At 43.3% G+C, this 25165-nt stretch overlaps 1 protein-coding gene and 2 non-coding genes across 4 annotated transcripts; all 3 read right to left on the bottom strand.

Moving 5' to 3' along the window:
* Positions 1–1326: 1326 nt before the first annotated feature.
* Positions 1327–21925, bottom strand: DKC1 (dyskerin pseudouridine synthase 1). 2 transcript variants are annotated; one of them, XM_075835552.1, is made up of 17 exons: positions 21838–21925; positions 21580–21632; positions 14749–14835; positions 13605–13696; positions 12014–12198; positions 11756–11820; positions 11317–11443; positions 8003–8133; positions 7660–7803; positions 7441–7561; positions 6644–6762; positions 6208–6311; positions 6057–6105; positions 5783–5845; positions 4627–4677; positions 3142–3246; positions 1327–1651 (listed from the first exon to the last, which is right to left on the bottom strand). In XM_075835552.1, exons 1-17 carry the CDS (start codon positions 21851–21853, stop codon positions 1601–1603), a joined length of 1563 nt encoding a protein of 520 aa, XP_075691667.1. In that variant the 5' UTR covers positions 21854–21925; the 3' UTR covers positions 1327–1600. The 2 variants fall into 2 exon arrangements, with proteins under 2 accessions (XP_075691667.1, XP_075691666.1); XM_075835551.1 differs by lacking the exons at positions 1327–1651; positions 3142–3246; positions 4627–4677; positions 5783–5845; positions 6057–6105 and having other exon boundaries at positions 6204–6311; positions 21838–21921.
* LOC142660097 (small nucleolar RNA SNORD83) lies at positions 6520–6591 on the bottom strand. Its single transcript, XR_012850413.1, has one exon. It is a non-coding gene; the product is annotated as a small nucleolar RNA SNORD83 (small nucleolar RNA).
* LOC142660098 (small nucleolar RNA SNORD83) lies at positions 8211–8287 on the bottom strand. The gene has a single exon (XR_012850414.1). It is a non-coding gene; the product is annotated as a small nucleolar RNA SNORD83 (small nucleolar RNA).
* Positions 21926–25165: the final 3240 nt, after the last annotated feature.

The following is a 25165-nucleotide window of genomic DNA, read 5'->3' as shown; positions in this document are numbered from 1 at the left end:
ACTACGCAAACTTGTTACTTCTATGGCATCATTTTTTTAAACATTATTTTTCTAGGAAGTTACAAGGCTTAGAACATAAACAGCAATTGCTCACATATTCAAGAAAATTTCGAAAGCCTTTTTTTCCAGGCACCAGTTCCGTTCTGAGGTGGCTCTGAGGGGCCTATGTATTAAACCCCTGTAAAGCCACCCATTTTAAAAACTAGACCCCCCTCAAACTATTCAAAACAGCATTTAGAAAGTTTAACCCTTTAGGCGTTTCACAGGAATTAAAGTATTTGAATTTTTGCAAGAAAAATGAAATGTGCAATTTTAATTAAAAAAAAATTCTGCAACACAGGTTTCTCTGTAACCGGAGATACACTACTAATTACACATTGGCCAGATTCTGAAGTTTAGCAATGTACCACATGTGGCTGTAGTGTGCTAGTGGACTAACAATTCCCAGAAGCAAAGAAGCACCTAGTATATTTGGGGCCTCCTTTTATTAGAATATATTTTAGGCACCATGTTAGGTTTGAAGAGGTGTTCGCGTGCCAAAATACAAATCCCCAAAACTGACCCCGTTTTGGAAACGACATCCTCAAGGAATTAATTTATGGGCGTTTATCATTTAGACCCGTTTCACAGAACTTATTTTAATTGGGCTGTGAATCAAATTTTTTTCCCCCCAATAGTATGTAGTGTTGACTCTTGTTTTCACAAGGTATAAAATACCCCATTTTGTCCTGAGTGCAGTAATACCCCATTTGTGGTGATAAACTGCCGTTTGGGCCCATGGGAAGCCTCATAAGGGAAGGAGCGCTATGCGTGCATGGAGTCCAGATTATGCTGGATTGGTTTTCCGGTGCCATGTTGCAGTTCCCGTGAGAAGTGACCCATTTTTAAAACTACACACCTTAAGGCATTCTTTTAAAGGTGTAGTGAGCATTTGTACCCCACAGGAGTGAGCTTTGAAATTTTCTATACCTATGCCATTTCAGTGTCCGATATATTGTGCCCAGCATGTGCTACCGGAGACACACACACACACACACACACACACACACCCCATAAACGGTAATGTGGTTTCTCCCAGGTATGGAAATACCCTACATGTGGTTATTAACAGCTGCCTGGGCACACAGCAGGGCTCAGAAGGGAAGGACCATTTGGCCTATTGGCGCCAAGTAGAACTCCTGAGGTACCAGCACAGTTGAAACCCGAGAAGTGAACCAGTTTTAAAAACTACACCTGCAGATTTCTCTTATTGCTCATTTCTAAAACACCCACAGTAGTAACACCTGAACACCAGCATAACAAACCCGTTTTAACGTGAAGACTCACTTTATAAGAAAGAATGTTTATTGGGGAAAAAATAAAGGGGATTCAACAAAAATATTTTCCAAAAATGAAATTGGATAGTTCATAAATTTGAGAAGAACATAAAATAATGGTGATGAAATTTAGTATCAATAAAATGTACAAAGAGGATGTCAAATGCAAAAAAAAAAAAAAAAAAAGTCTATACAGTCCTTAAAACAGGACATTAAGTATTTCAGTGGTCCTAGCAAGAGTGCCTTGTTCACATTCCACCACTGAAGAGTACGCATGGACGTTTTTAGTCAGAAAGCTCTTTGTGTTTCTTTTTCTTCTTCATACTTTTTGATAACTAAAAACAATAAAAAATAAAATGTTTAAAGTTCAGAAATGTCTATACAACATGTATTGTAGTGTAAAGAATCATTGTTAACTAAAAATTACATATGTACCAAGCCTAGGCCTTTACATTCAAGTTTTATAATGAAGAGCAAACCTTTAATGAGCCATGCCAGGCTGCGGTGTTCACCAACTTAGACTAAAGTGGATTAGAAGTAAAATGTCACAAATTGTGTATGTTAAAATGATTAAGGGCGCTTGTGTCACCACGCATATGTCATGGTTACTAAAATGTGAGATACAAGTTGGAAACACTTTGGGGCAGAGTAATCTTTCCTGTTCTTTTATATAAAAAAATGTTTTCCATTTATACAGGCTTAACCCATAATGCTCCGAATGTTATGTCCGAGAAGAAATGTTCGAATTAGACTTGCATCCCTACGGATACCTACAAAGGTGTAACGGATATAGGTCATTCATTCGGGAGAAAATACAGGAGTTCAAAAAGGTACAAACACTCCTGACAGTACCTAATATTTATGGCTTTATCCACCTATTCTGGCCCTGCATGTATATCTAGTAGATGTCCAGACAAGGACAGCCCGACTGATCCCTTCTCATACCAGCACCACATCTACACACATTTCTTCCAATATGGATACATATGGGGATGTTTGAATGACATATGCAAAGACAACCGGCGTGCAGTCGAACAGCATGACCATTTGTTTTGGAACAAACTCCCCGTGATAGGGTGCTAGTACGGCTTTCCTTGTCAAGATGTTTACTGGATGGTAATGATCCAATATTAGGTCTCTTAAAATCGACTTAGCCACAAAACCTCTCATTTGAAACAATAATTTTATTAGTCACCGTGTGAACATGTTTCTGTATTTTATCTACACAATAAGTTACATTTTATTATTTCAAATCCACTTTAGTTTATGAAATATAGTGGCTGCAACCAGAGAGCAAAAGGAATTCTTCCATAGATCTTGGTAATGGATGCCGTATTCAATGACCTCACTGACACCTACATGCCCACTGCTAGAAGTGATGTATTAGACAGTTACAAGTATGCAATCTTTTTAGCCCCGACTTTATACAAAAAGTAACCGTTGACTAGAGGATGGCGTCAAGTCTTAAAACTGTAGAAGTAAAATTATAAGCCAGGTAACTTATGAAAAGTAATATCCATTAATAGGGCAATGTGTCAGCATCAGACGTTAACAGCTCAAGGAACCAGAAACCGTGTTGCATTTCGCTTTCTAAAAAGGTATTGGTACTCGCCAGTCACAGGTGAGACTTCATGCATAAAGACAGTTTTCAGACATGATATGGGGCTGGTGTCAGTATTTAGTACTGGAGACATTCATTACGCTATAACAATTATGTAGGTCTCTCCGCACCGGCATTACCATTTTTACGTAGTGCCAAACCAATCCCAATATCTAATTCATGATGGTCCTGACAACTTCAACAAAGAAAGGTTAGAGTATTTACCTTAGGAGAATCTTCCGTCACATTCTCTTCCTCCTGGTGTTTCTTTTTCTTTTTTTTCTTTGGTTTTAAGGCACTTCCACCATCACTACCACTCTCTGGTTGATTCTGTGGGGGAAAAAAAAAAAAAAAAAAAAAAAAAGCCTAGGTATTTAATACCCTTCTAGTCCTAAAAAGAACCGCCCTATTTACTCTGGTAACCATCATTATGGCACATCTGTGCACGTCCAGTAAATTGTACTATTATGGTTACTGTTAACTGCTGTGCAATGATAGAAGTTACAAAATCCCAATAAAATGAACGCTAGAATACAAACTATTACACATGGCACATTAGACACATCAAAAACATGGGGAATTCCTTTGACCTGAATGCATTTTATAACAAATCAAATACTTATCTCCAAGTTATTACTCATAAGATATACATTTTGATTTGCTACCGACATTGACTGTGCGACCCTTTAGTTACTAAGGGAATGCAGAAATAAAACTACCAGTAAAGCAGACCCTCATTAAAAGCGGTTGTCCCATCTGGACAAACACCTCGAAGAATAAAGAAGCCCCTCCTAACTGCTCACCGCAGGCGCAGCTACCCTAACCCTTGGCAATAATGCAATAAACTTTGGTGTGGTTAGCGGAAGCAGCAGCGTCTCTGCCCCGGCTTAGAGGGTGAAGGGGTACAGATCAAAACCTATTTAAGATCTGTAGCGAAAACCAGTTTCTATTCGGAGATGAACGAAACCGCATGCGTCAAATCTTTATACTGACCATGGATTGATTTATAGGAACAACCTCTAAGGCTACATTCACGCGAGCATATCAGATTCACGTGCGTGAATCTGGTCCATGTGTGTTGCGTTATGCATCAGAGTGCTTTGCGAGTGGCATGCGTTTCACCCACAGCATTTTTATTCTTCAAACGAAGCGGTGCGCAAATCACATACTGCATGCAGATGTGCATCGCGTACTTTTCACGCACTCACTGATTTCAACGGGGGTGTAGGTATGTAAAAACACACCAAAAAAGGACATGCAGCGAGTTTCACTTAGCGGACTCTCGCTGCTTGAGAACTCACGCATGTGTGAACGGCCCCATTGAAATCAGTGTGTGATTTCTATGCGCAGCACTCGGATGTTATTCACACTCTTGTGAATGGGCCCTAAGGAGTAACCTCAACCCAGGTTTTTCACCATTGTGTCGTAGTCTATCCATGAGCCTGAGGAGCTCTTAATGTAATTAACTCGAATGTCAGATAAACACAATGGACGACATAAGGCAATGGATAAAGGTTTCAGGAAAACAAAAAAAATGGATAATGCAAATGGAATCGATACAAGTACAAAAGGGAACATTGTCAGATTTGAGCCCCAGGGTCAAGAGGTAACCGTGCCTACAGAGCACAAAACTATCAAGTCAGCCGAAGCAGACACAGCAATAAGCATATCAAAAAAAATTAAGTCTAATAAAAATGTAACGCAAGTTACCTTAGTAGAGTCATCTGCATCTGGCAGCTCATGGTCACTTTCATGTTTCTTCTATGGGGCAGAGTAAAAATATTAATATTTATAATAATTCATAAAAGTTCTCACTTTGCAGGGTTCCTGCATGAAAAGTTACCCGTAGGCCTGATTTACACGAGCGTGTGCGTTTTGCGTGCGCAAAATGCACTTAGCAGCTGCGTGTGTCATCAGCGTATGATGCGCGGCTGCATGATTTTCGCACAGCTGCCATTATGACACTCCGTTTGGATGTTTGTAAACAGAAAAGCACGTGGTGCTTTTGTTAATATCCAGAGTTTGACAGCTGTTGCGCGTATCACGCAGTTCGCACGGAAGTGCTTCCGTGCGGCATGCGTGGTTTTCACGCACCCATTGACTTCAATGGGTGCATGATGTGCGAAAAACGGGGAAATCTAGAACATGTCGTGAGTTTTACGCAGCGGACTCACGGACTGTCTGCATGCCCCCATAGACTAATATAGGTGCATACGACACGTGAAAAGCATGCGCGTATATTACGCTCGTGTAAATGCCTTAAAGGGGTTTTCCACGGACAACTGATTACCTATCCACCAGATAGGTCATCAGTATATGATTGGTGCGGAGTGTGGGACGCCCACCGATCAGCTGCCTCCAGACGATATTGCCGGTAGCAGATGGCTCCGGTCACTAGACGATATTGCCGGTAGCAGATGGCTCCGGTCACTAGACGATATTGCCGGTAGCAGATGGCTCCGGTCACAGAATAGCGGCCGAACTGAAGTACTGCTCCAAGTGAATAGGAGAAGAGCTGCAGCTCTGCAGAACGGCCGCTATGCAGTAATCAAAGCCATCTGTTTCCGGCTCCAACTACTGCCCGCACTGGTGGATAGGTCATCAGTTGTCCAATTGTGGAAAACTCCTTTAAGTACAGCCACTACCCCATGTGGTAGACTAACAATTTAAGATATTGATTACCATTTGTGCAAAAAAGTCTTTGCTCAAACCTATAGGTTGTAGTGTTTCTACTAGTCCCATATTTTATTAGGAAATGATCATGCAATAAATATTTCAATGCTATAATTGGAGGACCAATAATATTTATGACTCAGCACTACACTTAAATGTCAAACTTCAGAAAGTAAAATAGCCGGCTCCTTACCTTTCTCTTTTTGGTGGAGACTGGCGTTGCTGCGTCACTGTCTGACCCGCTTACATGCTTTCTCTACACAGTGGGGGGAAAAAAATAAAGTCAGACAAAAACAGATAAACAATATAAAATTCTTGTGTGCGCCATGTTCCTTAGCAGTAGAAGCATGCTGCCTCTCTGATTAGGAATAGCCTGTTTATTTTGCAGGATGACTCCCCTATAATACCACAAGTAGGCAAGAAGGGGATAACTTCCTGCACATGTTACGAACACCACATGAACAAACCTTTGCTGGAGTTTCCACCTCTGTAGTCGGCACATTCTTCTGTGCTGCACTGCAAAGTAGGAAAAAAACAAACATGATTAACACTGCAGAGAAGACCTCCACATTTATTTAAAAAAAAAAAAAAAAAAAAAAGAGAAGTTCCTGCCATTACCTGTAATCAGTATAACCTTGGTTCCAACTTTGTGGCGTATTCTCATTTGGCTTCCCACGCTTGTCTAAAAGCCCTTTCTGGATCATCATCTTCTTTTGACTGGCCTAAAAGTGTTTCAATACATGTTGACTTAATGCATTTTAAGAAGGGGAGTGCACTCATGCATGCATTTAAAAGGCTGTGCTATCTGAACCCCCCCCCCCCCATATGTCCATAGGCCCTACTAGAGAGTAGGACCAGCCACCATCATAGGAAGCTTTAACTTAGATTGTTTATTATTTAATGCATACTAGGACATTAAGTTTCTGGAAGAGCCATCAGTTATAGGGTGATAGATGTAGAGTAATCATTACAAAGTTCATGAAACAACATACATCATTTGGCTCGCTATTGGTAGACAATTTACAATGGAAACTGCTAAAGTTTGTAATCTTACCTTCGGACCAAGGCCCCACTTACGGGGATAGGTGTCCCTTTCCATAATAACACGTTTTATTTTTGCCACGACACCATGGTCACATGTAGATATTACAGCTGTAGTCATAAGGGCAGTAGCTGAAGAGGAGCACAAATATTAACATTAAGAACACAATCAAACTTCACATATATACATATTAAGTCTATGAATAGTGATCAGAGGAGTTTCTATCATCCTTCACACTTTACCAGTCTTCCTGCCCCCAAATCACTTATGTGGAAAGTTATCTGCAGAACACAGAAACTAGCATAAGTGAGAAGGACTCTGCCTCCTTAAGAAGACAGAAATGCAAGGAAGGCTGGAAGTTCAGAGAATGGATAAACTGTGTCATCATGTCACATTGCAGACCATGAGGCTTCAAAGCACGAAAACTGAAGTGCTTCAGTCATGGAACAAAGGCACTTCCACAGGAGTGGTAGTGGGTAATAAGATATACCAAAGTTTGGGGGGCTGCATACTGTGATCAGGACATCAGTGGCATCAACAGCTCATAACCAATTAGGGCTACATACAGAGCTTCCAGCTATGCCATTAGGGATGCCCACATGCCCCTTCCAAGAGTCATTTTCAGCTTGATGCCATGCACAGTATACAGCCCCATCCCTTAAACTCAGGTGCTGGGAGTTGTATGGTGGAAGATTTTAGCTTCCAGTTCTATAGGTACTCTTGTTTAAAGTGTCCCAGTCCTGTGAAACCAGCTGTTTGTATTTTTTTGGTAAAAATTATACGTACATTAAAATAAAAAGGATACTCACCAATGCAGATAGCTTCACCTTTGGTGGTGATAACCACAATATCCTGGTTCATTTCAATGCCATCCTCATACCTCAGAAGACCAGGGAGCATGATCTTTGCCCCATAACATATAGCATTGACCTATATAAAAATAAAAGGGGGGTGTAGTCATGAGAAAATACTAACCAGTTTTTGAATATTAGCAATACTGTCATGTAACAAATTAAAAGCCAACTTACTGCACTGTCCTTCATAACCAATCTTTTATGAGATACCAAAAGCTTTTCCAGGGGAAAGATCACCCTACGAAGATAGTTCTCATCTTTATTATTGTCATATTGCCATTGAGCATCCAATACATCATGCATCGTGACAAGATTGTCCTGAAAAAGATAAATATTTAAGATTTATACAGGAAAGATAGTACATGACCAATTGTCAGTTCCAGGGCAAGGCAAAAAAAATTGTCTAAACTCCTGTGAGCTTCTTACTGTCCCAAAGCAAATTACCAAACCACAGGGAGAAGCCGGTGGCTGAACTCAACGCATTTGGGGGGCAACTTATTGTTGAAAAGTTACTTACATGCTCTCCTAGGACACCTGAACGAACCCTGCGTAGTTCCTGCATCTGGCCGCCAACCCCAAGAAGCAACCCAAGGTGGACGCAAAGAGTTCGGATATATGTACCAGCTTCACAGCTCACCCAAAATATACCTGTGGAAGAACCCGGAAACATGAGTTGCATATATGTTACTTAAAAAGGTGTAGGTGTGCGTATGTATATATATGAGAGCCATCAGTTATTGGGTGATAGATATATATGTCAGCATTACACAAGGTTCATGAGCATTCACATACATCATATGGCTCAATGAAGTGCCCCCTTTCCCCCAGAGTTAAATCAGGTAACACCAAGTTACAGATGTACTGAAAACAACTCTGCCTAGGGCTGGGTGATTAGGACATAACAAAATCAATGAATTTAACACGTAGCATTGATTAACAAACTATTTAGGCCACACCCCTTAAATGCATGCTACGCAATTGAATTATTTATCCCCCTGAGCCTGCTGTATATAATACATGGCACTGCCTCCACACAGTATAATGCCCCGCGGGAAGGAGCGTCCTCAGGGAACGGCCGGACAATTGTTCCACCACCCAAGCAAGCGACGGACTGAGAGGGGGATAAACTTCAGATCCAGCCACAAAGACAATCGCTCGCTGCAGAGGGCACGTGTGGAACTGTGCAAATGGAATAGGCTATTGAGGCCACCATGGTCCGAAGAGAAGCTGTAAAGGAGACTGAATAAGCAGACCAATCCTTGAACCATAGTCCTGCTATTAGGAAGCAGAGGCCCGCACCACTAGGCAGGCAGCTTCACAGATATACTTGAACGCATTAGAGATAAGGTGAGAAATCAACTTAAAAGCTCTGCGAACCCAGACAGATGCGAATATTTGGAGAAAGGCATAGCCAGAGGCCTCAAAAGTGGTTTTGGCAAAGGTGTCCACACAGCGATCCAGAGGATCTTTGAAAGAAGTCGAGTTGACAAGGTAGTGGTCTTGGCTAAACGAGAAACCGGAGGATAATCTGCCAGAGACCGATCCCATGTAGAAAAATTGTTGTTTTTAAAAGGAAGTGCCACCCAAAATTTTTTTTTTAGTGGTTTATTAAAAACGTTTGTATTTGTGTAACTTTTTTTTATTTTTACACTTTTTCTTCCCTATGGGGGCTGCCATTTTTTTCCCCATTTCTGTATGTGTCGATTAACGACACATACAGACATGGAATACGGCAGCTCCAGTCCCATAGGGACTGCGAACGGGGCCCGTTCCATCCACTATGGTGTACGCCGTCTGTGTGGGAACGGCGCATGCGCCGCTCCCACAGACCAATTTGAAATGCGCGCCGTCCGGCGCCATTTTCCTGTGGACCGGAAGTCGCGGCCGGACAGTAAGATTACTACTTCCGGTCGCGGCTTCCGGACTAGTGCACATGGAGCAGCGGCAGCGGACGGTCCGGAGGGAGCGGCGGCGACTGGAGCAGGTAAGTGATTTCTATGTATGTTCGTGTTTTAATGTGTTTACACTAGTGTATGTAAATCTACTACACTGTGTGTTCGCTCAAAAAATGGCGACACAGTGTAGGAGGTTAGACCGTTCAATCCCCTCGTTTCTCCCAGCACTAGCCAGGATAAAGGAGGGGGGGATTCTGAGAGCTCACTAGAGCGAGGGATTTTTTCCCAATTTTGCAGCATAAAGCAATGTGGTTGCTTTACCACATGCAATGCTGCAATTTTGGGAATTGCTCCATCTAGTGACCAGCAATGGGAAATATTATTAATTAGAATCCAATTTATAATATTTCCTGACTCATAAAAAAAATAAAAAAAAATTAAAACAATGTTTCATCACCCACACACTAATTGTTTAACTAAAAAAAATAAAAAAAATACTTTTTTTGCCAACACATTCCCTTTAAAGGAGTAGGAAGAAAAAACAAAAAAAAACAAAAACCAGAAGGAAGTGTATAACTGACAGCTCTAAAAGAGGGTAGTTCCCTTACCAGCTGAATTAACCGCTCAAACAGAACCGCTCTAGGGGAGGAGGAACCAGACCCGACTTCAGGATCGGAAATACACTTGCCCACATGGGGGAGGTGAAACAGAAGAGTATGGTGAAAATGAAGGTCGGGGGTAAAGGATCTGTGCTTACAGGGGCCAGCCAAAAGGACAAGACATGGACAGGGAGTCCATATAGGGACAGGCTGAGCAACACTTGGGGCAGCAGGGGTGCAAAGGCTGCAGTCATTTGGCTAGGAAGCCCACATGCATCTCATAAGTAGACCGACCACAAGATTTAGTATTGCATTTGGAAAAGGCATAAACCACCATTAACGTGGGCTGGCTTGAGGCTTCCCCTTTAGGGGGGAGACATGGCAGCATAGAGAGTTATTTAACTTCACAATGAAACAGTGGGACCAAAAAACCTTAAACTGCACAGCAAGAGGTACTCATATTCAAGGAGTAGAGGCTGCCTCACCTAGGACTTCAGGGAAATAACTCAGTGCCTGTAGACTGGGGCACCCATAGGGGGAATTAGAAAGCAGCAAAGAGCTGATTCTACCCACCTCTAAAATGGCAGAAGTCCCGTTTAGGAGGTCCTGTGTCCCAAGCAGCACCCATCCAAATGGAGAACAGTGGGTAATGCTGGAGCTCCGCCCATGGAGCGCTGTGATTAGTCACTGGCTATCATGTGAGGAGACCAGCCAATCAGAAGAGAAGACTGATTTCCAATGAGGGGACAGGGCAGAAAAATAAAAAGATAGTGAAGAAAAAAAAATAAAAAAAAATATATATATATATATATCGATATCGCTGCTGGCCTAAAAGTGAGAAGTAGCGCAGATTAGGTAAGAGGAAAGACCCAGGGAATGGTCTGGTCAAGCGGTGGCCCAGGGAGGGGTTAAGTAACACTCACCCTCACCTACAATACGTGCTGACCAGCAGGAGCGCCCCCTCAGTGTTCCCTCCTTTACTAAGGGGACACTGGTGGGAAAAAAGAGCTACCTTAGGCTTATGGATGACATTGTTCCGCTTGTCTTCATAGGCAGGTTTGACAACATCCTATACACCAAGCTTTTCACAATGAAAAAAAATTAAATTCTTGGTAGAGACTGATGCTAGTGTCTGCCTTCTACAACAAGAAGACTAAATAGCTCAGGTCTGTGTCCCCCAATGTAGCAAAGAAAAAGCACCACTGATCATTACTTTTTCAGAATATTGTGTGTGCGAGAGAGAAGTGCTGTTGTCCACTGTGATGGCTCATGTCCATAAATAAAAAAAAATAAAAAAATAAAATAAAATATAATATATCTCCCGAGCAGCTACTCACCCAGTCTACGTTCCGGGTCATATTCTACAAGTTTGCTCTCATAGATTGTCCTAACACGCAGTTGCCTCTTTACAGCAGCTATTAATGGCGGCCTCTGAAACAGTGCACCCGTGAGGGTTTCAAGACCCTGCAGGACAGAAAACAAAACGGATTATATTCTGTATATAGCAAGGAAATACAAAACACCTTAAACACTCCAGGTTCATCAGACAGTAAGTCTCTTCTTGACCTTTATCTATTACCTCCTGCTCTTAACACTACGGGCAAGTCACACTGCAGAACGCAGGCCACTAACGCCAATAATGTTTCAAGCACACCAGATTCCAATACAGGAAAGCAAGTGCTTCAGAGACAGAAAAAGGCTCGGAGAATGGATAAACCGTATCATCATTTACACTGGAGGGACAAAAGCAACAAGAGCAGAGGAGGAAAAACGTACCCGTGTCAGTTGCTGCTCATTCTCTAGTGCGTTATGTAGTCGCACAATACCAACGTATTCTTTCCCTACAAACGAAATTGCAAAGATTAATTTCTGAAACAGCTGACAGACCGATGAGAAAGCAGTGTTTGCCTGGTCTCTTATTGCAGGCAGAGCAGTGGTGGAAGGCTCCAACCAATACTACTAGATCAGTCGCCTTAGAGCCAGACAAAAGTTCACATGAAAAGTTTACCAGCTTAAATAGAGATAAGCACCCACCTGCACTTTGCTGTGACTTCACAAGTCGTGTGGCGCGGTCAATGCATACAATCAGACAACCGGTGACTTTAGGATCCAATGTTCCACTGTGGCCGGTTTTCTCTACCCGTAGAATACGACGAATCCACGCGACAACCTCATGTGAAGACGGGTTAGCGGGTTTATCCAGATTAATAAAACCTGTTCTGAAGAGGAGTTTGAATGAAATGTTTGCACATAAATAGTGGTTCCACAAACAAGCAGCATTAGCGTATTGAGAAAAAAAATTATATATATATATATATATATATATATATATATATATATATATAAAGTATATAATGGGTGCACCACCTTATATGTGGAGTATCATACAAGATGCTAGTTAGCGCCATTGCATGGCCAAATATTAAGGATCCACTGCTTTATACGCCATTAATGGAGTACCATCAGACCAATACCCTATTGTAAAATTCAGGGTGTGTAGTAAGACTTCCAGCTTGCCCTTCATTAATAAGCATGCTACATATATTAGATAATGTGTAGCCATTGGACTATGTCGTAGTTCACTTTTTTCTTCAGAAAAAGGGTCATTGTTGTTCACGGGCTCTGTCGGAATTACATCTCATCCCCATTCAAGTGAACTTTGTTATACTGGACAACCCATGTGCAAGAACGGTACTTACAAGATTGATCACATCTTAAATGAACACTCATTTCTTTAAACAACTTTTGCTAATCGAATAGTACCGGATATAAACTTAGTTTACTTAGGGCTCATTCAGACGAGCGTGTTCCTCGTCCGTGTGCTGTCTGTTGAAATAGCCAACAGCACAGGGACCCATGCATTTCAATGGGGCTATTCAGACATGTGAGTTTTCACAGCGCGAGTGCACGTTGCTGCGTTTTTGCAGACGTTTGAGTGTGTGGGTGAGTAAAAAACATGGACAAAATCCATCTGCTGTCCTTGTTTCACGCCTAAGTTGCTAAGAAATGTAGAGAAAAAAAGAAAGTGCTTGCACTGACGTGAAAAACAGATGCCACACGCAAAGCACAGATACCATATGCTACACACACACACACACACACACATGGAAATGAAGTTCAGGAAACACGCTGAGTTTTTTTGCGCGTGCTCGTGTGAATGTAGCCTTTGCTGCAGAAAATCTGCAGCGTATTCTGCGTGTGGGAACATAACCTGAGGCCCAGTTTCCATGGGTAAGCCTTTGATTGGATGCAACAGTCACATGGGATTCATCCCAGGAGGCCGGACTGGACGAAGAAACAGACTTCTGGGTGAGTATGTTTTCTGCCCGCAGTTGATTTTTGCGGCGTAATCACACCGCAAAAGTTGCAATACTTTGCATCCCCATTGAATTCAATGGGGGAAAACCCGCAATGGAAAATCAACTAAACGCAGAATAGATTCACATGTTGCGAATTTAAATTCCGCACGGCAGGTAACATTTACGCTGTGTTTTTTTTTTTTAATTCTCATCCACTTGGCTGCTACTGTAAATGCTGCAGAATACAAGTCATAAAGGCTAGAAAGTTATTCCCCATGTACACACGACTGCTTATTCTGAAGAGTTAAGTACACTTTAACACTCACTTAACATATTCTGCGATGTCCCTCTTCAAAGGATTGGAACCAGACGGAATAGGAGTGTAGTGAGTCGTCCTAACATTTAGCTTGTCAAATCTCTGCCAAAAAACAGTTAAGAATTAATTAGTACAGTTGGAAAAGTTATGCTGCTATAGAGGTAACCACCCCACACCATCAGTAGCCACCTACGCGTGCAAAACAGGACAATCACAAATGACGGTAATGGTTTTCCGGCCTTTAAAACCACAGATCTGTTGAAGATAGGTCAGCAAACAAAAAAAACTTGCTGTGCATCTGCGTGTAACCAAGAATCACGGATACACCACAAAAAACAAACGTCAGTTTGCGATGCCGCAAATCCAACCATAAAATGACATGTCCTGAGTTTTTGCGGCCTGGATTTGTGTGTGTGTCCCCCCCCAGCATGGGGCCATAGAAATGAATGGGTTTGTGTGCCACCTACAAAATCACAGATAACACAGACAAAGAACTATGGTTATGTGCATGAGGCCTTACGACGTAGAGGACAAGAAACTATTCTTTCTAATGAACCAATAACCACAAGCAAATAATTTTACCCAACTTCGATAGATTCAAAAGAAACCCAAAATTAAGCTAACATGTTTTTACCGCAAGGTAGACGCCCTTAAAAAAATAATAAGAATAAATCCTGTTTTTCCCCCAATTCCAAATACTTTGTTCCCCTTGATTCTCAGCGCATTATATGGTCCAAAAAAATGGTGACAAAACAAGCCTTCATATAGCTATACCAACAGAACATAAAAAGTTATGGCTTTTGAGAGGTGGGAAGGGGAAAAAAATAAATGGATGCGACAGCAAGGGGTTTTTAACCCCTTAAGGACCAAGCCATTTTTTATTTTCCACTCCCCGTATCCCAAGAGCCATAACTTTTTTATTTTCTGTCAATGGAGCGGTGTGAGGGCTTAAAAGGGACAACTTCACTTTATTCTGCGGCTCAATAAAAGGATATCAATTTTTTTTAAAATATATATTATTGCTTTAAAAAACAAAACACTTCCCTATGACACTTATCACGTACGGGATAATACATCAAGGGGTTAAATATATGAAATCTAGTTTTAAAGCCTTCCTTTATTTAGACATCACTAATTGTAAAAAACATACAAACCTTAAGCAGCAGAGGCCACTGAGATGTATCTAATTGGGCAACTTTGGATTCTGGCTGTATCAGAAAGCTTCCTTCATGCTGGATGTCCTGTAAAGAGGCAATGAGAAGATAAAGCTAGAGGCATGCTTTATAATTTTGTAGAACAGGATCACTTTGTAGCAGACTCGCGTTCTCCAATGATACAGGAAAAAAGGATAGAGCGCCCACTGCTGGGAGCAAATTGAAACTTCTGGAACGCTTCCACAAAAAACACCTTAAAGAGGCTGTCACCAGATTTTGCAACCCCTATCTGCTATTGCAGCAGATCGGCGCTGCAATGTAGATAAGAGTAACGTTTTTATTTTTTTTAAAAACGAGCATTTTTGGCCAAGTTATGACCATTTTTGTATTTATGCAAATGAGGCTTGCAAAAGTCCAACTGGGCGTGTATTATGTGCGTACATCGGGGCGTTTTTACTACTTTTACTAGCTGGGCGTTCTGACGAGAAGTATCATCCACTTCTCTTCAGAACGCCCAGCTTCTGGCAGTGCAGATCTGTGACGTCACTCACTTCCTGCCCCAGGTCCTGCATCGTGTCGGACGAGCGAGGACACATCGGCACCAGAGGCTACAGTTGATTCTGCAGCAGCATCAGCGTTTGCAGGTAAGTCGATGTAGCAACTTACCTGCAAACGCTGATGCTGCTGCAGAATCAACTGTAGCCTCTGGTGCCGATACGATGCAGGACCTGAGGCAGGAAGTGAGTGACGTCACAGCGTGATCTCTCGAGAAAACGCTGTGTGACTGCACTGCCAGAAGCTGGGTGTTAACGAACAGAAGTGGATGATGCTGATTCGTCAGCATCATACACTCCCATTCCAAACGCCCAGCTAGTAAAAGTAAAAAAGCCCCGATGTAACACACATAATACACGCCCAGTTGTACTTTTGCAAGCCTCATTTGCATAAATACAAAAATGGTCATAACTTGGCCAAAAATGCTCGTTTTTTAAAAATAAAAACGTTACTGTAATCTACATTGCAGCGCCGATCTGCTGCAATAGCAGATAGGGGTTGCAAAATCTGGTGACAGAGCCTCTTTAAAGAGAAACGATCACCCCTCCTGACATTTCTGTTCTAGAAAATAATTGTATTCCCCATAAAGTAATTCTGGAGCGTCTTTTTTTTAAACTACGTTTATGCTGTGTGAAAGCAAATAAAACGTGTTTGGGACTCATTTCGTAGGTATGGCTGTGACTCCATTTTGCATGGAATATCCATTTTATATCTTAAAGAATCCATTCTGTATTTGAAGAATCAGGTTTCTTTAAAATAAGTAAATTCATGCTGGGATTGTCTGCACAACTAGGGCCAGTTCACACTGAGTTGACACGGAAACCGCACCAAAAATGCCTCCCATTGATTTCAATGGGAGGCGGAGGAGTTCCTTCCCGCGAGCAGGAAAAAGCAGCATGCCCTATCTTCGGGCGTTTAAGTCTCTGACCCATTGACATCAATGAGAGGCAGAGAAAGCGTATTTCACAGGCGTTTTTTTGCCCGCAGTGCTCAATGGCTGCGGGTGAAAAACACTGCAAAAAAAATGCGGCAACCGGTGTGCAGGCAGATGAAAATAATTTCTGCCTGCAAAAAACTGTGAACATAGCCGTATATGTTTCTTGTTCCTTAGCTAATGTTAGGCTATGTTCACACAGTTTCTTGCAGGCGGAAAATCTGCCTCAAAATTCCGTTTGGAAGTTTGAGGCAGATTTTCCTCCCCCTGCACGCCGATTTTCGCCAGCGGCGATCGAGCGCCGCAAAATACGCTTTCTCTGCCTCCCATTGATGTCAGAGGCGTAAACGCCTGAAGATAGGACATGTCCCTTCTTTCTCCCACGAGGCGGTTTTACCGCTCGTGGGGAAAAGACGCCTCAGCCTACCATTGAAATCAATGGGTGGCATTTTCGGGCCGTTTGACGAGTTTTGCAGCGCTGTTTCCACATAAAAAAAACTGTGTGAACATAGCCTTAGGATTCCTTGTTATTGAGACTATTGCTAAATATTTACCAGTACTTTATCATGAGAAATTAGTCTGCTGCCCCATACCATCTGGGAACAGCTTGTTTACCGTTTTCTTATGAGGAATAGACTGGTCATAATGACCCCACAGCAGCCATATCACCAATTAGTTGTGGTGATGTTGCATGTTATGGGAAACTGTAGTCTTGCATGTAAAAACAACTTTAATGATTGGCTCAGACTAAAGCCTCATGCACACGACCGTAAAAACTCCCGTTATTACGGGTCGTAATTACGACCCGTAATAACGGGCTCATAGACTTCTATTGGCGACGGGTGCCTTCCCGTTTTCTCACGGGAAAGTGCCCGTGCCGTTGAAAAATATAGAACATGTCCTATTTCAGGCCGTAATAACGGCACGGACAGTCCATAGAAGTCTATGGAGCTCTCGTAATGACGGGTGGCTACATGTGTGCACCCGTCATTACGGCAGCGTTGCTAAGCGACGTCAGTAAATAGTCACTGTCCAGGGAGCTGAAAGAGTTAACTGATCGGCAGTAACTCTTTCAGCACCCTGGACAGTGACTACCGATCAGTATAAACCTGTAAAAAATAATAAAAGACTTTCATACTTACCGACAACTTCCTGCTTCCTCCAGTCCGGTCTCCCGTCCGTTGCCTTGGTGACGCGTCCCTCTCGACATCCGGCCCGACGTCCTGGATGACGTTTCAGGCCATGTGACCGCTGCAGCCAATCACAGGTCAATCCCAGGCTGCAGCGGTCACATGGACTGCCGCGTCATCCAGGGATGTCGGGCTGGATGTGAAGAGAGGGACGCGTCACCAAGACAACGGCCGGGTAAGTATGAATTTCTTTAACTTTTATTACAGAAAAGGCTGTCCCTTCTCTCTATCCTGCACTGATAGAGAGAAGGGGCTGCCGATTAGTGCAGTGCTATTTTGCCGCCAAAAACGTGCCCGTAAATACGGGTGGAATACGGGTGACACCGGACCCATATTTACGGGCACAAGTTCGTAAATACTGGTGCAAAACGGGTGGAATACGTGTGACACCGGACCCGTATTTACGGGTGGGAAAAAATACGGTCGTGTGCATGAGGCCTAACTCCCCATTGTAAGTAATCGGCTGAGCTCAAGGCTACTCCCCTTTTGCATCATTTGTGTCTTACTTCTCTCCAATATATCGATATAACATATGGATTTGGATCTGGATAAGTGTACTGACAGGTGTCCGTTGAGACACCCATCTAAACCTTCAGTCGAATATATTTTGGCCGGGTGAGGTAAACATGCTTATTTCTCCTAGAATTTATTAATAAATTGATAGCATCCAGTTGGGGGGTGTGTGCCTGCAGTCTAAAACGAGCCAATCAGTGCTCACAGTACATCCCTTTGACAAAGGAAATGGTCACACCCAGTTGTCAATTTATTCATAATTTTTTTTAAGAGGAATAACAGAGGAACAGCACAACGCAGATTTAGTAAAAAATAAAAAGCTCCAGAATAGTTACTTCACACATTTTTTTAAATGGACAATTCAGAAGTTATTTCCAGAAACAACATTTTTGAGCTGTCCACAGGAGAGGTGATAAGTGTGATTGCTGGGAGCCCAACCGACTAGAAAGGGGGTCCCAAACTCCATATTAGGCTTTGTTCACATTTGCATTGGGACTCCGTTCATGGGTTCAGTCTGACCTTTCCGTCAGGGGAACCCACGAACGGAATCCAAACTGAAACCATAGGTTCCAATTGTATCATCGATTTCAATGGTAACCGATCCAATGCAAATGGTTTCAGTTTGTCACCGTTGTTTAAGGGTTCCGTCGTTTTGACGGACTGAATAGCGCAGTTGACTATGGTATGGATGCCGCCAAAACCCTTAAATGGTGACAAACAAGCAATCTGCACCGGATCCGTCGCCATTGAAATCAATGGTGATGCAAGCGGAAGCCTATGGTTTCTGCTCATGGGTTCCCCTGACTGAACCCATGAACAGAGCCCCGACGCAGATGTGAATGAAGCCTTACTCCTAACTGCCCGACCGCAGTGAGAAAACTTTGGATAGTGCAGCAGACCAGCGTGCATTTGGCTGTTTACATCAGTCCCAAAGACATTGGAGTGGCAGGGTGCATGCATGACTGCCTCACCATTCAAGCTTCTCCTCACTGCAGGGGTGCAATGAGGAGACTCCCATTCTAGTGATCAGTGGTGCCACCCCCAGCCAACACTTACTACCCATCTCGTGGATAGGTGATGAATGTCTTTGCTAGGAATACCCCTTTAAATTAGGGATGTCACGATACCAGAATTTGGACTTCGATACTGATACTTCGTTTAGTATTGCGATTTTGATACTTTGCCAGCAGTAATAAAAAAAAAATTGTTTTCCGTTTTCTGATGTGAGGCGCGACGTGTGATGAATTTTGAATGCGCCTCACATTAATAGTAATTAATCCCATCCTGTTTCTCAGTCATAATGGGTTAATGTGTGAGGTACATGATGGGGTTAATTACTATTATGCGGAACATGGAGGTTAAATTCATAGCACCTCGCGCCCCACAATAATAAGTGATAGAGAGCAGTGTTTATTTCATTTTTTTTACAGCGTACACATCATAAATGATGCAAAAAAATTGTTGTGCAGGTTATTACGGCCGCGCCATTACTGAATGTGTATATTTTATGTATTGAGACTTATTTTAATGTTTATTGTAAAAAAGGTGTATGTGTATTTTTTATTTTATTTAACATTACTTTGTTTTTACTTTATTTTTAAACTTTAATGTACTGACATATATCAGATATATCCCAGTACATTAGCCTGTGGACGGATAATACACAGGCAGTTAGGACATACCTCAGTATGCCCTAACAAGAAATATGGTAAGACAGCCCTGGGGTCCGTCTGCCCATATATGGCCCTCGATAGCGTCACAGGAATTCCCTGTGGCGCGATCCAGGAGCATCCCCCTTCTCATTTTCTCCTGAATGCTGCAGTCAGCTGTAATCGCAGCATTCTCTGATCTCCGCCGTTATAGAGCAGGGCTGCGAAATACAGCCATTGCCCCGCTCCTCACAGGAAGTGCGCGTGCGGTGATGCGGCCGGCGCTGGCTGCACTAACGAGCGGCGGTTCAGGCACTGAGGACCGAACATGGGGGTGATTTGCAGCGCGCCCGCCATGTTCTGTCTCCAGTGCCGCCGCTCATTAGTGCAGCGGCGGCCGCATCATCCTGACCCCGCGCACTTGTTAACAGGACTCAGGAGCGGGGCAATGGCTGTATTACACAGCCGCAGCCCCGCTCTCATACATTCATGTGTTACTATACTGAGCTGTGCGGCTGCGCAGTGAAGTATCGAAATACAGGAAATAACGGTATCGAACCGTTTAGGGATGCACAGTATCGAAGTTTCGATGCATCCCTACTTTAAATACACTCTTCTTGATACCCTGTCCAGCCTGGTCTTCAGATTCTTTTACAGACATTAGTTCAGTATCCAATTGCAAGAAGCCTGGTCTGTTTGGACTTCTTACAAGTCACGTTCGCAGCAAGCTTGTTGGGGACTCGCAAAGCGACCATATTGACTTTCATTAGGCAGGAGACAGACAGCCATTAAACGGGAAGGGGTCATGAATTTGTATCAAATTGCTTTTAGTATATTAATATACATTTTATTTGTGTTCTACTTTTTTCTTACTGTTACTTCACTACGGGGGCTGCCATTTTTATTCTCATCTCTGTGTCGATTAACGACATACAGAGATGGAATACGGCACATACATCCCCATAGAGAATGCAAACGGGAGCCGTTCCATTCACTGCAGCGTACGCCGTCTGTGTGGGAACGGCGCATGCGCAGCTTCCACACAGACCAAAGGGAAGGTCTTTGGCAGAACGAAATCCGGCGCCATTTTCATGTGGACCAGAAGCCGTGGCCGGACAGTAAGATGATTACTTCCGGCCATATGTTTAAGGAAGCGAAGGCGCAAGGAATAGGAGCGGAAGCAGCTATGCTCGTGTATGTGATGTGTGTTTTATGTTCGTATTATACTGCCTGCAGAGCACTGAATGGCGGCACACAGTGTAGGAAGTTTGAAGATTCAGACCCCTCCTTCTCATGGCACTAGCCAGAATAAGGGAGGGGGGATTCTGTGAGGACACTAGAGCGAGTGTGTCTACCCCAAACTTGCAGCATAAAGCAATGAGGTTGCTTTACCACAGTGACCATGCTGCAATTTTGGGAATTGCTCCCTCTAGTGCCCAGCACATGGAAATGTTATAAATGAGAATCTAATTTATATTCCCTGACTCAAAAAAAAACAAAAAAAAAAATACTCAAATTGATTAAAATAAAATTTATATATTTCTAACACATTCCCTTTAAGAATAGAAACTTTCTTATAAACTTCCCCTCACTTTACAGTCTACTCCAGGATGTGGCTTCAAAAACTGCACCAAAACCAGACTGAGTAAGGCCTTAAATCGGACATTAAAACGTTGGTTTATACAGAACTGAGATATTTCCCTGTAATATAAGTGACAGTACAGTCTACCTACAGGTCACCTATTATCTCGTTAATATTGAACTACAGTGTCTGGACATCTAAAACAGAACAAGACCTTGCTGAAAACGCACAGTTCTAGGAGAGGTTAGTAAATGCCTGCACCGCGCCGCTCACTAAACCTGCAGCCAGGCCGTGCACTTCATCCACGTGTTCAGCTCGTCAGCACTAATTGCGGCGGTAAAGTCGTAGAAGACACGGCCCACTCCCGGGCCACTGTACCTCAGATATCTAACACATGGTCACACTCACCGCGATCTCCCCGAGCGTCTGACTCTTGCGCTTCTTGGATTTCTTTTTTGAACCTATAATAGTAAAGTAACAATAATAAGGAGCCGGTAGAAGAAAACTGCGGGACACGTGGTGTGGAAGAACGGGCTTTATTCTAGACAACTAAAACGCACTCCTAGAACATATGACGCAGACAAGTCGGAACATAAAACAAATAGCGCTAGGGCATAGCCGCAGGAGGCGGGATAGGTGCGCTATGACCAGGAGGCCGCCGCTTACCCTCATCGTCCGCCATATCTGCTCCGTCTTCCTGTCCACGCGGTGAATGAGAGAGAAGTGCAGGCGGAGTAGCTGGATATAGCACGTGGGAGGACTTATTCCCGGACTCCTCCCCTTCCGCCCGTGTATCACTGTCCTGCACTTTCACCGTGCGGGCGCCATTTTAGCGAATCTTTTTTCTAATGCAGGCGGCTGCTGCTGCACCCGGACAGACTTTATACTCGCTGTATTTAGAGAACGCTAGTAAAATGTCAAGGATGTTATCAGGATAGAGATACGCGCTTGTCACGATGGGGAAATAGTGGTTTTGCATAGTAGTTTATAGTCCTCCGAACCAGAAGGTGGCGCTGATAGACATGTTCCAGTATGTGACTGATAGAATGCATATCACACTATTGCTATGCTCAGTGAAGGCTCATGCTATACCCGGGCTTTATATGAGGTCTACGTCGCGGCCGTAAGGCTGGGTTCACACTACCTATTTTCAGACGTAAACGAGACGTATTATGCCTCGTTTTACGTCTGAAAATAGGGCTACAATACGTCGGCAAACATCTGCCCATTCATTTGAATGGGTTTGCCGACGTATTGTGCAGACGACCTGTAATTTACGCGTCGTCGTTTCGGCAAAGAAGTGCAGGGCACTTCCTTGCAACGTAATTTGAGCCGTTCTTCATTGAAGTCAATGAAGAGCAGCTCAAGATTACAGGCGTCAAAGACGCCTCGCATAATACGAGGAGCTGTTTAAGGGTATGTTCACACGATGAGAGGCATTTACGTGTGAAAAGACAGACTGTTTACAGCTGCCTCGTTTCACACGTAAACCTCGTAATTTACGAGGCGTCTGAGACGCTCGTAAATCTTGAGCTGTGCTTCATTGAGTTCAATGAAGAACAGCTCAAATTACGTGGCAAAGAAGTGCCCTGCACTTCTTTGCCGAGGCAGTCCATTTACGCGTCGTCGTTTGACAGCTGTCAAACGACGACTCGTAAATTACAGGTCGTCTGCACAATACGTCGGCAAACCCATTCAAATGACTGGTCAGATGTTTGCCGATGTATTGCAGCCCTATTTTCAGACGTAAAACGAGGCATAATACGCCTCGTTTACGTCTGAAAATAGGTCGTTTGAACCCAGCCTAACGGCTGAAACGAGGCAGCTGTTTTCTCCTGAAAACAGTCTGTCATTTCAGCCGTAAAAGCCAGCTAGCGTGTGAACATACCCTAAGGGTATGTTCACACGCACTAATTACGGACGTAATTCGGGCGTTTTTGGCCCGAATTATGTCCGAAAATAGCGCCTCAATAGCATTAACAAACATCTGCCCATTGAAAGCAATGGGCAGACGTTTGTCTGTTCACACGAGGCGTATATTTACGCGCCGCTGTCAAATGACGGCGCGTAAATAGACGCCCCCGTCAAAGAAGTGACCTGTCACTTCTTTGGCCGTAATTGGAGCCGTTATTCATTGACTCAAATGAATAGCAGCGCCAATTACGTCCGTAATGGACGCGGCGTTCAAGCGCCTGCACATGCCGTTACGGCTGAAATTACGGGGATGTTTCCTCCTGAAAACATCCCTGTAATTTCAGCCATTACGGACGCTGTCGTGTGAACATACCCTAAGGGTATGTTCACACACACTAATTACGTCCGAAAAATGCGGCTTTAAAGCGTTGACAAACATCTGCCCATTGAAAGCAATGGGCTGACGTTTGTCTGTTCACACGAGGCGTATATTTACGCGCCGCTGTCAAACGACGGGGCGTAAATAGACACCCGCGTCAAAGAAGTGACCTGTCACTTCTTGGGGCGTAATTGGAGCCGTTATTCATTGACCCCAATGAAAAGCAGCGCCAATTACGGGGATGTTTTCTCCTGAAAGCATCCCCGTAATTTCAGCCGTTACGGACGCTGCCGTGTGAACATACCCTAACAGAAAATGAATGAAAATATGGAGCGGTTTTCAAGGGAAAACAGCTCCTGATTTTCAGCTGTTTTTTTAAGCAAACACGTTTTTCACTGCCGTTTTTGGAGCGGTTTTTCTAGTCAATAAAAACGGCTCAAGAAGTGACATGCACTTCTTTTTATAGAGGGGCATTTCTAAGTGCCGTTTTTTTTTTTTAAAACGGCCGTGTAAAAAAACGCCCCGTCGGAACAGAACGCTGCTCTTCCCATGGAAATCAATGGGCAGATGTTTGGAGGCGTTTTGACCATGATTTTTTTGCCGTTTACGGGCTGAAAAATGACCGAAAATAAGCCGTGGGAACATACTGTAACTAGCGGTTTTCACAGCGGTTTTTACCGCCGTTTCTAGAGCTGTTTTTCTATAGAGTCAATGAAAAACGGCTCAAGAAGGGACATGCGCTTCTTTTTCGCTGGTGTTTTTTAACGCGGCTGGTTTTCCCATTGACATCAATGGACAGATGGGTATGTTCACGCGGGCCATTTTCAGCCGTTTTTCAGGCTGTAAATGCTCCTAAAAATGCAGGGGCTGAACACCTCCAAACATCTGCCCATTGATTTCCGTTCCCACGGGGCGTTATTTACGCAGCCATTTTTGACGCCTCGTAAAAGGAAGTGCATGTCACTTCTTGAGCCGTTTTTGGAGCTGTTTTTCATTGACTCAATAAAAAAACAGCTCCAAAAACGGCCGTAAAAAACGCATAAAAAAAACGCTTGATGCATAAAAAACGGCTGAAAATCAGAGGTTGTTTTCCCTTGAAAACAGCTCCATATTTTACAGCCGTTTTTTGTTAAGCGTGTGAACATAGCCTTACAAAAACAAGTTGTGTGCATAGTTTCTAGGGGGGATTATCTGTAAGGCCTCGTGCACACGGCCGTGCCCGTAATACAAAGTATGGAAGCACGGCCCGTAACATACGAAAATTAGGACATGCTCCATAATTCCCGGCACAGTTCTACGGCACGGACACCTATCTGTAGCGATATGGAAAGGTGTCCGCGGCCAATATAACTGAATGGGTCCGTAATTGGGTACCATATTACAGCCCACAATTACGGAGATTTTTTATGGTCGTGTGCATGGGGCCTAAACATGCAGCTTGTATGACAAGGCATGAAGGCGTACCTCTTGAGTGTCCCTATTTTAGAGGAACAGTCCCTACTTTTCACTCAAGTCCCTCTGTCCTTTGCACACTAAACAGGCTTTCCCACAATCAATATTTATCACCTATCCACAGGATAGGTGATAAATATCTGATTGGTGGGGATCTGACTAGATCTGATTGGATCCTGAGAAGTACTTACCTGGCCGTCCTTGTGCACCTCTGATGAATGGAGATGTACTGTGTATGTTCAACCAACG

Source organism: Rhinoderma darwinii, chromosome 8 (genome assembly GCF_050947455.1).
Source record: "Rhinoderma darwinii isolate aRhiDar2 chromosome 8, aRhiDar2.hap1, whole genome shotgun sequence".
In the NCBI taxonomy this organism is placed as follows: domain Eukaryota; kingdom Metazoa; phylum Chordata; class Amphibia; order Anura; family Rhinodermatidae; genus Rhinoderma; species Rhinoderma darwinii.
The sequence above is the reverse complement of the archived record's forward strand: the minus strand, read 5'-3'. Positions and strand labels throughout refer to the sequence as shown.